The sequence below is a fragment of the Aquarana catesbeiana genome, linkage group LG05, assembly GCF_042186555.1.
Source record: "Aquarana catesbeiana isolate 2022-GZ linkage group LG05, ASM4218655v1, whole genome shotgun sequence".
NCBI lineage: Eukaryota > Metazoa > Chordata > Amphibia > Anura > Ranidae > Aquarana > Aquarana catesbeiana.
The window spans coordinates 136,432,003-136,445,347 of NC_133328.1; the positions used below are offsets into that span (position 1 = coordinate 136,432,003).

Consider the following 13,345-nt stretch of genomic DNA (forward strand, 5'->3'; position numbering starts at 1 on the left):
ATGTTTTACAAATTTTTTTTTTGGGGTTGGAACTCCACTTTAACAACATTGCTCAGCAAAAGAAAACATTGTATCTTTTTACCTATCCTTCTGTTTATTCATTTACAGATCAAAAAGATTTTTTTGGTTTTTGTTAAATTGTGCCTCTGTTTTGTTTAACCCTTTATTTATTCTTAAGCTACTCTAATCAGTCTTATTAACTTCTTATTCTCCCAATTTATTTTCCTGCTGATTTTTTTTTTTTTTTTTTTACTTCTATTTTATGAACTATTAATAATTTAAAACTTTTTTTTTTTTTGTTTGCTTTGTTCATTAACTACTTGCCGCCCGCCATATAGCAATATGAGATTGGCAAAGTGGTTGTGATATCCTGACCGGATGTCATATGACATCGCCAGGATATCAGTCTGACACGCCACAACTCTGATCTAGGTAAAGAGTCTCTGCACACCCCCCCCCCCCCCCGAGGATGCCCACACTGGACCACCAGGGACGCCACCAGGGATGCCCACCGTTAGTCACCACCAGGTATGCCACCCTAGACCACCAGGGATGCCAATCAGTGCCCACAATGGATGCCAATCAGTGCCCACAATGGGCATCACTGATTGGCAGGCATTGTTTGGCACTGATTGCCATCCATTAGTGTCCATCCATGTTGCCTATTGGTGCCTATCTACATATCAGTGCCACTTTTCAGTGCCGTATATTAGTGCCCATCATCAGTGCCAACTCATCGGTGCCGCCTTATCAGTGCCCATCAGTGTAGCCCCATCAGTGAAGGAGAAAACATACTTATTTACAAAGTTTTGTAACCGAAACCAAAAAAAAACCCTTTTTTTCCAAAAATTTTCGGTCTTTTTTTTTTTTTTGTCTAGCAGAAAATAAAAATCCCAGAGGTGATCAAATACCACCAAAACACAGCTCTATTTGTGGGAACAAAATGATAAAAATGTAGTTTGGGTACAGTGTAGCATGACCGCCCAATTGTCATTCAAATTGAGACAGCGCTGAAAATTGGTCTGGGCAGCAAGATGTATAAGTGCCTGGTATTGAAGTGGTTAATATTTTTACACCTTTAACATATATTTACACGTTTAACATTGAAAAAAGTGCTAAATTTAAAAAAATGTATTTAATTTATAAAAACTTTTCAATGCTTTGTACCATTCCTAACAGCTGAAATGTAAACAAAAGAGACCCTAATATAACTTAATGGTAATTTTTTTTTTAAATTTCTTTACACATTACATTATTTTTCATTACATTTTTTTAAATTTGATTGAAGCAGAGTATTATGTCTTATTTTATTGCCATCTGGTTTGATAATCTAATGTTCAGTTCATGTTATAAAATCTTTAAAATAGAAAAGTTCTTGTGATAGAATCATGAACTTCTAAGCAAAAAAAATTTACATTTTTTCCAGAATCGTGCAGCTCTAATAGGTATTAGCAATTACATTTCATATATTTAATACTGAATTATATTACAGCTAATCTTTTTGTGAGTTTCTTAGTGAATTTTCTATTCTTGTGCTCATGCACATTTCTTTTTCGATTTATATTTCTCACACGATTCTCCCATCATCGATTAGAAAATTGTTTGTTTTTTCAAAAAAATTCCAACATGCCCAATCACTCGGCCGTTGCTGTGGCCCACTAATGGTGCGAAATTCGAACGAAAATTCTTTGAAAGGATTTTCAAAATAAAATTATTTCGGAATTCGAACCATGTATGACTGACCTTAGTCTAAGGGGAAAACATTAAGTGCAAAAAATATTTTTACATTTAGGTCCTTCAGCAGGGAAGGGATAATGGGCTATTTGTGCGTACCAGTTAGAGGCCTTGAAATTCATACAGGGAATACAGCCCAGCTGCTCAGGGCTTCATTTTTTTCACCCAAAGAAATCTGTTGTGCATCAGTTTACCCCATTCCTTGCGGGAGTTAATTGGATTGGTCATCGAGCAAGCGGGGGTGGAGTTGCACAGGACAAAGTGCAGGAAGTTGATAATGTATGTGATGTCCTAGACTAGATCAAGAATTTAAACTAAGGTAAAAGGAGTGGATTTTCCACAAGGTTTCCTAAATGATTACACTTACCTGTAGTTGCTCTTTAAATATAAAATAGCTCATGTAGCTTGGATATTGGTTTATAGCAGGGATATGCAATTAGCGGACCTCCAGCTGTTGCAAAACTACAAGTCCCACCATGCCTCTGCCTCTGGGTGTCATGCTTGTGGCTGTCAGAGTCTTGCTATGCCTCATGGGACTTGTAGTTCTGCAACAGCTGGAGGTCTGCTAATTGCATATCCCTGGTTTATAGGAGATGGGAGGGATGCAGAGTGGGCTAAAAAATGATGGTAGCCCATTGGAAACAGCTATAACGGTCACGTTTTAAATGTAGCCTTATATTATATATTCATAATTCTTTTTAGCTTTGTGCCCTTAAAATATTTTCTTTTTTATTTACAGATTCCCAGAAGGATCCCTTAAGTGATCCCTCAACTTCTTTACTGCGTGGACTGTTGTACAAACTTTCATAAGACTTATCTGTCCAAATTTAAAGTATGGCTAATCGAGGGGGAGCCACAAGACCCAATGGACCAAATGCCGGAAATAAAATCTGTCAGTTCAAGCTAGTTCTTCTAGGAGAATCTGCAGTTGGCAAATCTAGCCTAGTGTTGCGCTTCGTAAAAGGACAGTTTCATGAATTCCAAGAAAGCACAATTGGAGGTTAGAAAACGATTCACTACTTTCATCTCTCTATTTTGCACTTATTGAGACAGCGTTTGTGTTTTGGTGTTACTTCACAATTGCTACTTTACTATATTATTTACAAGTTTATTAAAAGATACAGTTTTTTACTTTGACCATAAAAATGCTGCACCTCCTTGATGGTACAATGTCTGTTTGTATTGGTCCCTAGAGTTAGTCATGCTCACCCAGCAGAACTCTACTTGCTAAGAGGAATGGAGATTGACAGTAGGACTTTTACATGGCTGCCTTCCTGTATGCAGTACCTTGGCCTGTAATTTATTTTTCACAAGGTGCACAATGTTTTTGATCATCTCTCTTGAAATATAAAGAGTACTGGGTGCACTCTGGTGCTTTTTGTAACGGCACAGACACATTTGGGCTTTCTGCGAAGTCCTGTCACGGGAAAGTGGAGATATTCCTTTTGAAATGGAGGTTTTAGATATGCAGCCTGATAGACCATGTACTCTTTCTGTGAACTGAGAAAAGTGTGTGGACCGCTCAGGCTTGATAGGGAGGGGGTATGTAGACAGTGCATCCGCAGCTGTTGCTAGAGTGGCTACAGGGGATGGAGCCCATCATGGCTCCTTCAATGGTTCAAGGAAGGGTAACCCCTGGAAGTTGCACATCTATGATGTCCTGCTGCAATGAATAGAGTGGCAACCTCAGCCTGGACTCCGACCAGGCCATGCCCCAAACTCATTTCGCGACGGGGCGTAGTGAAACGCATTGGGGCGTGGCCTGGTCGAAGTCCAGGCCAAGGTTGCCACTCTATTTATTGCAGCAGGATGTCATTGATGTGCAACTTCCAGGGGGTCACCATGATTTCATTTACTCTCTGAACTCGGTTGTGCTGTAAAGTGTATCCAAGCCAAGGAGCAAACAGTTAATATACTGCATTATACCAGTCCTTAGATGTGTTAGTTGTGTATCCATTTTCTTTATTCAGACAATTTTTCCATTTATTTTTACATGTTGCTCCTGTCAGTGACACACTTTGTCCTAGTTTGAAAACACTAGGAGCAGAGTTGGCTAACTAGAGTGCTCTCTCAGCGTAGACTCCAAACACCTTCCACTCCTCACCTTCATAACATCGGGAAGAGGTGTTCTATAGTTCTCAAAAGAACTTGTGTGAGTTGGTAACGTTTGTATGAGATTTCAGTTCAGTGCACATGAAGTAAGGGAATGTGTGATAAAGTGCAGCGCTAAGTGTGCAAATGTGCAAAAATGCTAACAATACAATATTATATTGAGAGCCAGTGTGTGGCACCTATATACCTAATGGTGAAAAACGCATAATGTCCATCAAACTAAATTGAAGAAAAACGTGAACGGATCCAAACACGTGTAAATAAACTTGAATTGAAATAGTTCATATAAAGTGAATATATACTCCATATGACGTCTGAGTAGACGAAACGCATCGGTCATACTGTGCTGGCTCCATTTACTGCGTTCTACTTCAGTCTCTGTGATCACACCATATACAGTGCCTGTATTACCCATATTGATGTAAGTGCAATATCTTATTTAATTTTTAGTCAAGAATTTTATGCTTTGTGGCAATTTTTTTCTTTTCCTATGACTCCCCCTTTCTGGTTGGTGGAGCTTATGAGTTCCTGGATGTTGGTCCTGTACTGCTGTTCATCCCGTATGTTGGTTCCGGTGATGTCTGGATGTTGGACCTGTGTGGGTGCCCATTCTACATATCGGTTCCTGTGACACTCAAATCTTCCAGTAATGCTTGTTCGGCTCCTTGCTGCTGGCAGGTAGCCCACACTATTTGGTAAGAGTACCCTAATACCTTTGGTGGTGGTCGCACATCGGATTGTGACTGTCTTGGCTGTGTGCTTCCCCGAGGAGTTTATTACCTAGCTAGATTAATGATTTTCCCGCAAAGGCTGAATATTCATTTTTTCACTTTATATGAAATATTTCACTTCAAGTTTATTTACACGTGTTTGAATCCTTTCACATTTGTGTTTCTCACCATTATGTTTATAGGTGCCACACGCTGGCTCTCAATCTAATATTGTATTGTTATTGTTTGCAATCTTGCACAATCGCTTAGCGCTGCACTTTATCCCACATTCCCTTACACAATTTGTCTAAATTGCAGTGACAGCAGCTTATATACTTTTTTGGGTGGCGCAGTAATTTTTTGAAACTTTGCAGTGCACATGAAGTGACAGGAACTCTGGATTTTTATGGCAGGATAAATTATTTCTCTGTAAAATGCCTTTAGCTTGCAAAACAAAAACTAACTAAAAAGTAAAAACTTTACAGAGCTCATCTTGGGATACTTTTCAACCCCTGTCCCTCCCTCCAACCTCCCCTTTAACTGATCTAGTAAGTGTATAAAACAAAAGGGGCAATATCTTTATTTTTTTTTTTTTACCGCATCTGAAGCTGCTATCACATGACATTGCCTGCACAAGTCTTCTGTTTACTTCCTGGAAGGGTCCTTTTTGGGTCTCCATGTCACTGCCTGTGAGATGTGGACACTGCCTGCGGGATCCTTTCAGGAGATAGAGAGGGAGAGGACGTTAGGGGACAAATAGGTGGTAGTCTCAGGGCTCTATCACAATGATTGGCTTCCTCCCACTCCGGAAACCGGCACCAGTGAAGGATCTGGACAAGGTACTTCGGGGAGTATTTCTGCCTTCACTAAGTAAGCGAGGTAAAAAGACTATTGGGGTAGGTTATGGGGGGAGAGTTGGGAGGAAGATACTGTAAAAAAGTTTTTGCTCAAAGTGGAGCTTTAAATTCCTGTCTGGAATAAGGGTGCTGCATGCATATGGCCCAAGATAAGCAACAGATTCTCGTTCAACTGGTTCAATCCGCTTTCATTGGAATTGATGCTAGCTGCCCTTTTATGCTTTTGCTGTGTTTATGAAGGGTTCCATCAGTTTTGCAACCCACGAGAGGTCAACTTAGTTTTGCCTGCTTTGAAAAAAGTGAAAGCAAAGTAGCAAACGTGCAACAGAATGGACCTTAAACATTTCTTGTTAAAAAGTTGGTTGCTGGAGCTGTTCTTTTTACTTTTTTTTTTTTTTAAGTTTGTATTGACAGGATGACATCTTCATAAAAAAAAAATATATTCTTGATCTTTTAATATGATGATCAAGAGTATACTCTCTTTCCTTTCTATTTATGAGCCTGGCATCTGCAATTAAAAAAAAAAAAAAAAACCCTCAGTGTTTTGGAAGAAGACTGTGGGGAAGAGTTACCAAAACTGGAGAGTTCAAAATCTGGTGTACCTCTTCATAGAAACCAATCCTCTTCCATTTTTTATGGTCAAAGCTTAAAGCAATAGTAAACTGCCAAAAAATAAACAAATAGGGGCCCCCACTAGGTTTATCCCATAATGTGCTAGTATGCATCACATGTACATTATGGCATGCTTACCTTAAAACAAAGCCCTCCAGTGGTGCGCTGTCACCTCTAACAGGGATTCCATCTTCACCCTGTCTTCCTTCCAGGTTCGCAGACTCCAGCAGTATGAATGGCCAACCTGCGATACCATTATTCCCACACATGCATGCAGGAGTCATGGCCGCAGTACGGCACTCTGAAGGGACAGCACAGGTATGCTGTACCTTCAGAGTGCATGTTCCAGTGATGTCACCTGCTGCATCCCTTGTGATTTTCTCCTAAACGGTGCAAGCTTATGAGATATTCACTGTACCTACAGGTAAGCCTTCTTACAAGTTAAAATTTTACTTTACTACCACTTTAATTGAAGAAGCTGAAGCTAGTTGGCTACCATGCACAGATGCACCAGATTCTGAGTGCTCCAGTTTTAATCTCCCCCAATGTTTACTTTGGTATATAAAACAGATAGGGGATGAGTACAGCGCTGCTACAAAGATGTTGAAAAATAATATTTACACAATAAGCAGCTAACACACCTCTAAGACAAAGAAGTAAAAAATCAACAAGTATATATATAGTGTAGCGCTATGTGTATGAGTAGATAGGAATGAAATGTTAGAATCGAGCCATCTTGCAATGGCCAGAAAACAAACAAAAAATTTGTTTAGAAAAAGTGACTTAATGAAAAAATTAATTGCACTAATACAAAATCATATAAAGCATAATAGAAATACACCAGTGAAAAAGTGAAAACAGGATCAAAATATAAATCAACCATAAATAAAGTCCATATGAATAAGATGTGTCCTTGATGAAAATCAAAAACCACCACCAACAGTCTCTGAGGATTAGCTGATGAGGACAACAACAGGGTGTCACTGGTAGGTGAGACGGAGAAACACCAAATCCAATGTGACGTCTATGTGTGTGTCAAAACCACCACCATAACATCTGAGGAGGCTTACCAGACGCAAAGGACTTGAAAAGACATACGTCTTACAAGTCACAAAAAGCTTGTTTAACCACGAGGCTAGCAGGATGAAAACATCGGGTATCCAAAACTTCAATTAGAGGGGAGGGAGGGTCTGTCGACAGCTTCAACCATCCAGACGTATCAGCAGACCAACCGGATGTGTGATTGGAACCATGAGAGAAAGAAGACTCACATGGCGTGATATCGTTTTAAAAGGCATGCATTTATTAAAACAGTAAAAAAGAAACACTCACATGGTATACGATCGTAAACAGCTTAAATGGTATCAAACGCGGTGATCATAGGAGGTCCACCCAACATGTTTCGGCTGATCAGCCTTCATCTTCTCTCATGGTTCCAATCACACATCCGGTTGGTCTGCTGATACGTCTGGATGGTTGAAGCTGTCGACAGACCCTCCCTCCCCTCTAATTGAAGTTTTGGATACCCGATGTTTTCATCCTGCTAGCCTCGTGGTTAAACAAGCTTTTTGTGACTTGTAAGACGTATGTCTTTTCAAGTCCTTTGCGTCTGGTAAGCCTCCTCAGATGTTATGGTGGTGGTTTTGACACACACATAGACGTCACATTGGATTTGGTGTTTCTCCGTCTCACCCACCAGTGACACCCTGTTGTTGTCCTCATCAGCTAATCCTCAGAGACTGTTGGTGGTGGTTTTTGATTTTCATCAAGGACACATCTTATTCATATGGACTTTATTTATGGTTGATTTATATTTTGATCCTGTTTTCACTTTTTCACTGGTGTATTTCTATTATGCTTTATATGATTTTGTATTAGTGCAATTAATTTTTTCATTAAGTCACTTTTTCTAAACAAATTTTTTGTTTGTTTTCTGGCCATTGCAAGATGGCTCGATTCTAACATTTCATTCCTATCTACTCATACACATAGCGCTACACTATATATATACTTGTTTACTTTGGTATATAGAAATTAGTATATATGCAGATTTACAGTATATAAATGTATTTCACATACTACAGTTCTTTCCATTGATAGTGTTTTGGCAGCTAAGAAAAAAAAGATTCCTTTTGTTGGCAGACACATTTTTACATTTTTCTTTTACTTGTTTAAAAAATCATTTTAGGTTTGTAGATTACTTAAACACACCCCACCACCACCACCCTAGAGAATAAAATAGTGGTAGTTTCAATTAGGGCTGAAACAACTAATCGATTAATCGACAACTAATCGATTATGAAATTAATCGATTACTATTTTCATAATCGATTAATCGGCCAGTAACATAATGGGGTTAAAAAAAAACTAAAATTAGCTCTTTATAGTACAAATAGAGCAAATAATCTCTACTGTAAATAAAGTATATAAATAAGTTTAGTTGGTCTACCTGACCGTGGTTTGGTTTCAACAGAAACCCTAATTTTCCACTTCTTGATTAGAGTTTGAACACTGCTGATTGGCATTCTCAATTCCTTGGATATCTTTTTATATCCCTTTCCTGTTTTTTTTTACAGTTCAACTACCTTTTCCCGCAGATCCTTTGACAATTCGATTTTGACCACACAATTAGAAAATCGAACAAACGTTCTTAAAATTACATTTTTTGTCATTTGTCGGGGAAGACATTGTTTGTTTTTTTAAATAAAAAATAGATCTCTGAGTCTGATGATATTTACCAGATTCACCCTTTAATAGTATATACAGTATATCTCCTAATAGTATATACAGTATATCTCTCCTAATAGTATATACAGTATATCTCCTCTAATAGTATGTACAGAATATCTCTCCTGTCTGTTATTCTCAGAGTGGATTAGATATTTTGCTCCCTAACCATATAGTTGGTTACTTATATTCACCACTGCATAGAGATGTTTAAGAATAAATTGCCTTTTTTTAAAACTTTACATATTAACTAAATTATACACCATACTTTTTTTTAAGGTTATTAACCGATTAATCGATTAATCGAAACAATAATCGGCCAACTAATCGATTATGACAATAATCGTTAGTTGCAGCCCTAGTTTCAATTTCCTATGTCACACAATGTTAGCGCGACAATTTAGGAAAAGCTAAATTTCACCAAAAAATACACATTTTAATTTTAGGGCACACTAATGCAATAAAATAGCATTAAAACATGAAGGGAAAAAGAAACAGTGTGGGGTCCCCTTCAGGTCTGATATTGATTTGGGGGGATCCTCATGCCAAATATTAAAAAAAAAAAAAATTGGTGTAAGGTCCCCCTCCCATTCCACAATACATACCAGGCCCTTATCCGAGCATGCAGTCTGGCAGGACAGGAGGGGTGGGGGGGTAGGGTGCGGTAGCGTGGGTCGAGGGGCAGCGTTCACCACAATTGACATTTTGTTTTGCATTTTTTAATAAAGGATATGTACAGTGGGGACGGAAAGTATTCAGACCCCCTTAAATTTTTCACTCTTTATTATATAGCAGCCATTTGTTAAAATCATTTAAGTTAATTTTTTTCCTCATTAATGTACACACAACACCCCATATTGACAGAAAAACACAGAATTGTTGACATTTTGCAGATTTATTAAAAAAGAAAAACTGAAATATCACATGGTCCTAAGTATTCAGACCCTTTGCTGTGACACTCATATATATTTAACTCAGGTGCTGTCCATTTCTTCTGATCATCCTTGAGGTGGTTCTATACCTTCATTTGAGTCCAGCTGTGTTTGATTATACTGATTTGACTTGATTAGGAAAGCCACAGACCTTACAGCTCACAGTGCATGTCAGAGCAAATGACAATCATGAGGTCAAAGGAGCTGCCAGAAGAGCTTAGAGACAAAATTGTGGCAAGGCACAGATCTGGCCAAGGTTACAAGAAAATTTCTGCTGCACTTAAGGTTCCTAAGAGCACAGTGGCCTCCATAATCCTTAAATGGAAGACGTTTGGGATGACCAGAACCCTTCCTAGAGCTGGCCATCCGGCCAAACTGAGCTATCGGGGAAGAAGAGCCTTGGTGAGAGAGGTAAAGAAGAACCCAAAGATCACTGTGGCTGAGCTCCAGAGATGCAATCGGGAGATGGGAGAAAGTTGTAGAAAGTCAACCATCACTGCAGCCCTCCAACAGTTGGGGCTTTATGGCAGAGTGGCCCGACGGAAGCCTCTCCTCAGTGCAAGACACTTGAAAGCCCGCATGGAGTATGCTAAAAAAACACCTGAAGGACTCCAAGATGGTGAGAAATGAGATTCTCTGGTCTGAGACCAAGATAGAACTTTTTGGCCTTAATTCTAAGCGGTATGTGTGGAGAAAACCAGGCACTGCTCATCACCTGTCCAATACAGTCCCAACAGTGAAGCATGGTGGTGGCAGCATCATGCTGTGGGGGAGTTTTTCAGCTGCAGGGACAGGACGACTGGTTGCAATCGAGGGAAAGATGAATGCGGCCAAGTGCAGGGATATCCTGGACGAAAACCTTCTCCAGAGTGCTCAGGACCTCAGACTGGGCCGAAGGTTTACCTTCCAACAAGACAATGACCCTAAGCACACAGCTAAAATAACGAATTAGTGGCTTCACAACAACTCTGTGACTGTTCTTGAATGGCCCAGCCAGAGCCCTGACTTAAACCCAATTGAGCATCTCTGGAGAGACCTAAAATTGGCTGTCCAACATTTACCATCCAACCTGACAGAACTGGAGAGGGTCTGCAAGGAGGAATGGCAGAGGATCCCCAAATCCAGGTGTGAAAAACTTGTTGCATCTTTCCCAAAAAGACTCATGGCTGTATTAGATCAAAAGGGTGCTTCTACTAAATACTGAGCAAAGGGCCTGAATACTTAGGACCATGTGATATTTCAGTTTTTCTTTTTAATAAATCTGCAAAAATGTCAACAATTTTGTGTTTTTCTGTCAATATGGGGTGTTGTGTGTACATTAATGAGGAAAAAAATTAACTTAAATGATTTTAACAAATGGCTGCAATATAACAAAGAGTGAAAAATTTAAGGGGGTCTGAATACTTTCCGTCCCCACTGTAAACTGACTCCAGGTTTTTTGTTTGGCCATTTTATGGGTGAATGAGTAGGGGTACTATGTCAGTATGTACTCTATACTCATTCACGTGAAGAGGGCCGGGATTTGGGGGCCCCTTTTTAAAGGGGGCTACCAGTTTCTAATAAGTCACCCTCACATCCACCTGGGCAGGATTGTAGAGAAGAGGCCCTTGCTCCCCCCCCCCCCCCTCCTCAATGTTGAGGACATGGGACCTGGTATGATTCGGCTGTTGGGTCGCTCACTCATCCCCCCCCCCCCCCTTCCTTTCCTGGCCTGCTGGGGTGCTTGCTCAGATGTTCAGATAAGGATCTGACTTTTTGCGTGAGGTTCCCGAAAGGCCTGGTATAGATTGAACCACTGTGGGTTTTTTTTTTTTATGCTGGCTTTTTTTATCTCACATCACGGGACACAGAGCCACAGTAATCACTGTATGGGTTATATGGCACCTTCAGGTGATGGACACTGGCACACCCTAAACAGTAAGTTCAATTCCCCATATAACCCCTCCCCTTACCGGGAATACCTCAGTTTCTTCGCCAGTGTCTTAGGTGTTGGTCATGAGTAAAGATGTGCTGTGCTGAGCTCTGCTGGAATATTCCTTGCTGGGGCAAGCTATGCAACCGGATCCATTCAAAGTGTCTTTTCCAGACCGAATTGAATGGTACCCGGGCCTCGTGTCCGAAGAAACAAGGTTTTACCTGTAACACTTCTCTTTTTATAGAGCTGGACCACGGAATCCAGTATTTGTTTTTTTCAGCCATATTCCTGGCGGGATGCTTTTACAGGCCCAGGGCTGTGGATCCCCCGATAAAGAGGGCCCCAGTCCCTGAAGGTTTTTTTTAATGGAGCCCACCGTGGGTGGTTAAGATTGGGTCTGTTACCACAGAACGCTGCAGCTGGATAAGGTAAGGGAGATTCCTAAGAAATTTTTATAATTCTTGTGGGTTTTTCTCTCTTAAGTAAATGCTGTCATGCCTATAGTCACCACCATTGGCTGTCAAGAGCACATTCCTGTTCCATGCTTGTTAGTCTCGCTCTGTGTAACAAGCTGCACGCTTCCTCTGGCCAATGCTCCAGGTAAAGACGTGGGAAAGGGGGTTTTTCTCCTAGGAATTTCCCCCCACCTGCATAGCTTTACTCCAGGCATAAGGAGCATGGCGTCAGTCGGCGGTGTGGCATGCCGCTCCCTAGGCCATTGCGGCGGTTCCCTTCGGCAGCTCTCCTCCACCCCAGTCCTCCTTCATGCGGTCCGGTCAGGATCGGAGCCCGCTCACGGGGGAAAACAATCTTTTTTGAAATAGATGAGGGGGGGGCGCGGTGGGTGGTCAGAGGAAGGGGCGGGGCTTAGCGGCGTTGGCGTGCTTCAGCGTCCACAGCGCAGGTTGTATAGCTATAAAATGCACCTTTTTTCAGTTGCATACAGCTAAAGGAGGGACAAAGAGCGGACGGGTGGCATGTGAGTGTGGGTGACACAGGCATTTCCAGGCACATTTACTTAGGCATCAGGCTGAACTTAATAGCAGCGGCAGTTCTTAGACTATTGCTCAGCATTTGTTTGGTAGTACATCTGCGTTTGTGCTAAGCACTATGACCAGAGGAGGTGGTACAAATGCCACAAAAACCAAGGACACAAAGGGGTCGCCCTCAGGCCCTAAGGACCCTCCCTCTGCAACACCATCCCGATCTAGAGAGGCTGGTCAGAGTGAGCCATCGGGGTCATCAGGGGCTGCAATTGCTTCCAACATTTCAGCCCCTGTCTATATAACTGAGCAGGCTTTCTCCTCAGTTATGAGTGGCTTAGAAGAAAGATTAGTGGCTTTAATCACATCTTCACAGAGTGAAAGAAAATGCATTAGGTCCCCTTCTACCACCCAGGATCCTCAAATGGAGGAACTGTGGGAGGGGGAAGATAAATCCACCTCAGGGGACCATGAAGAGGCTGATGATCCCTCTTCCGAGGGATCAAGTGGGGAAGGACCTTCTTCCGCTTCACATGCTGAGAAGTTGCTGGTGCATTCTCTTGCTGAAATGGTTCACTCCACATTTAAGCTACCCTTAACTGAGTCGGTTGAAGAGCCCACTTCCTGTTTGGGTTCACTAAAGCCTCCTCAAGCCTTGCATGCCTTTCCTGTCCATTCATTACTAGAAAAGCTTATGTATTCTGAGTGGGATCACCCAGATAAGCACTTTTTCCCTCCTAAAAAGTTTTCAACACTTTATCCT

At 41.0% G+C, this 13,345-nt stretch overlaps 1 protein-coding gene across 1 annotated transcript in view; it reads left to right on the forward strand.

Moving 5' to 3' along the window:
• Positions 1–13,345, forward strand: part of RAB5A (RAB5A, member RAS oncogene family) — a 134,173-nt gene that overhangs the window by 47,407 nt on the left and 73,421 nt on the right. The window contains exon 2 of the mRNA XM_073630218.1: positions 2,474–2,734. Coding sequence (XP_073486319.1) covers positions 2,569–2,734 — 166 coding nt within the window. The 5' untranslated portion in view covers positions 2,474–2,568. The remainder of the gene's footprint in view (positions 1–2,473; positions 2,735–13,345) is intronic.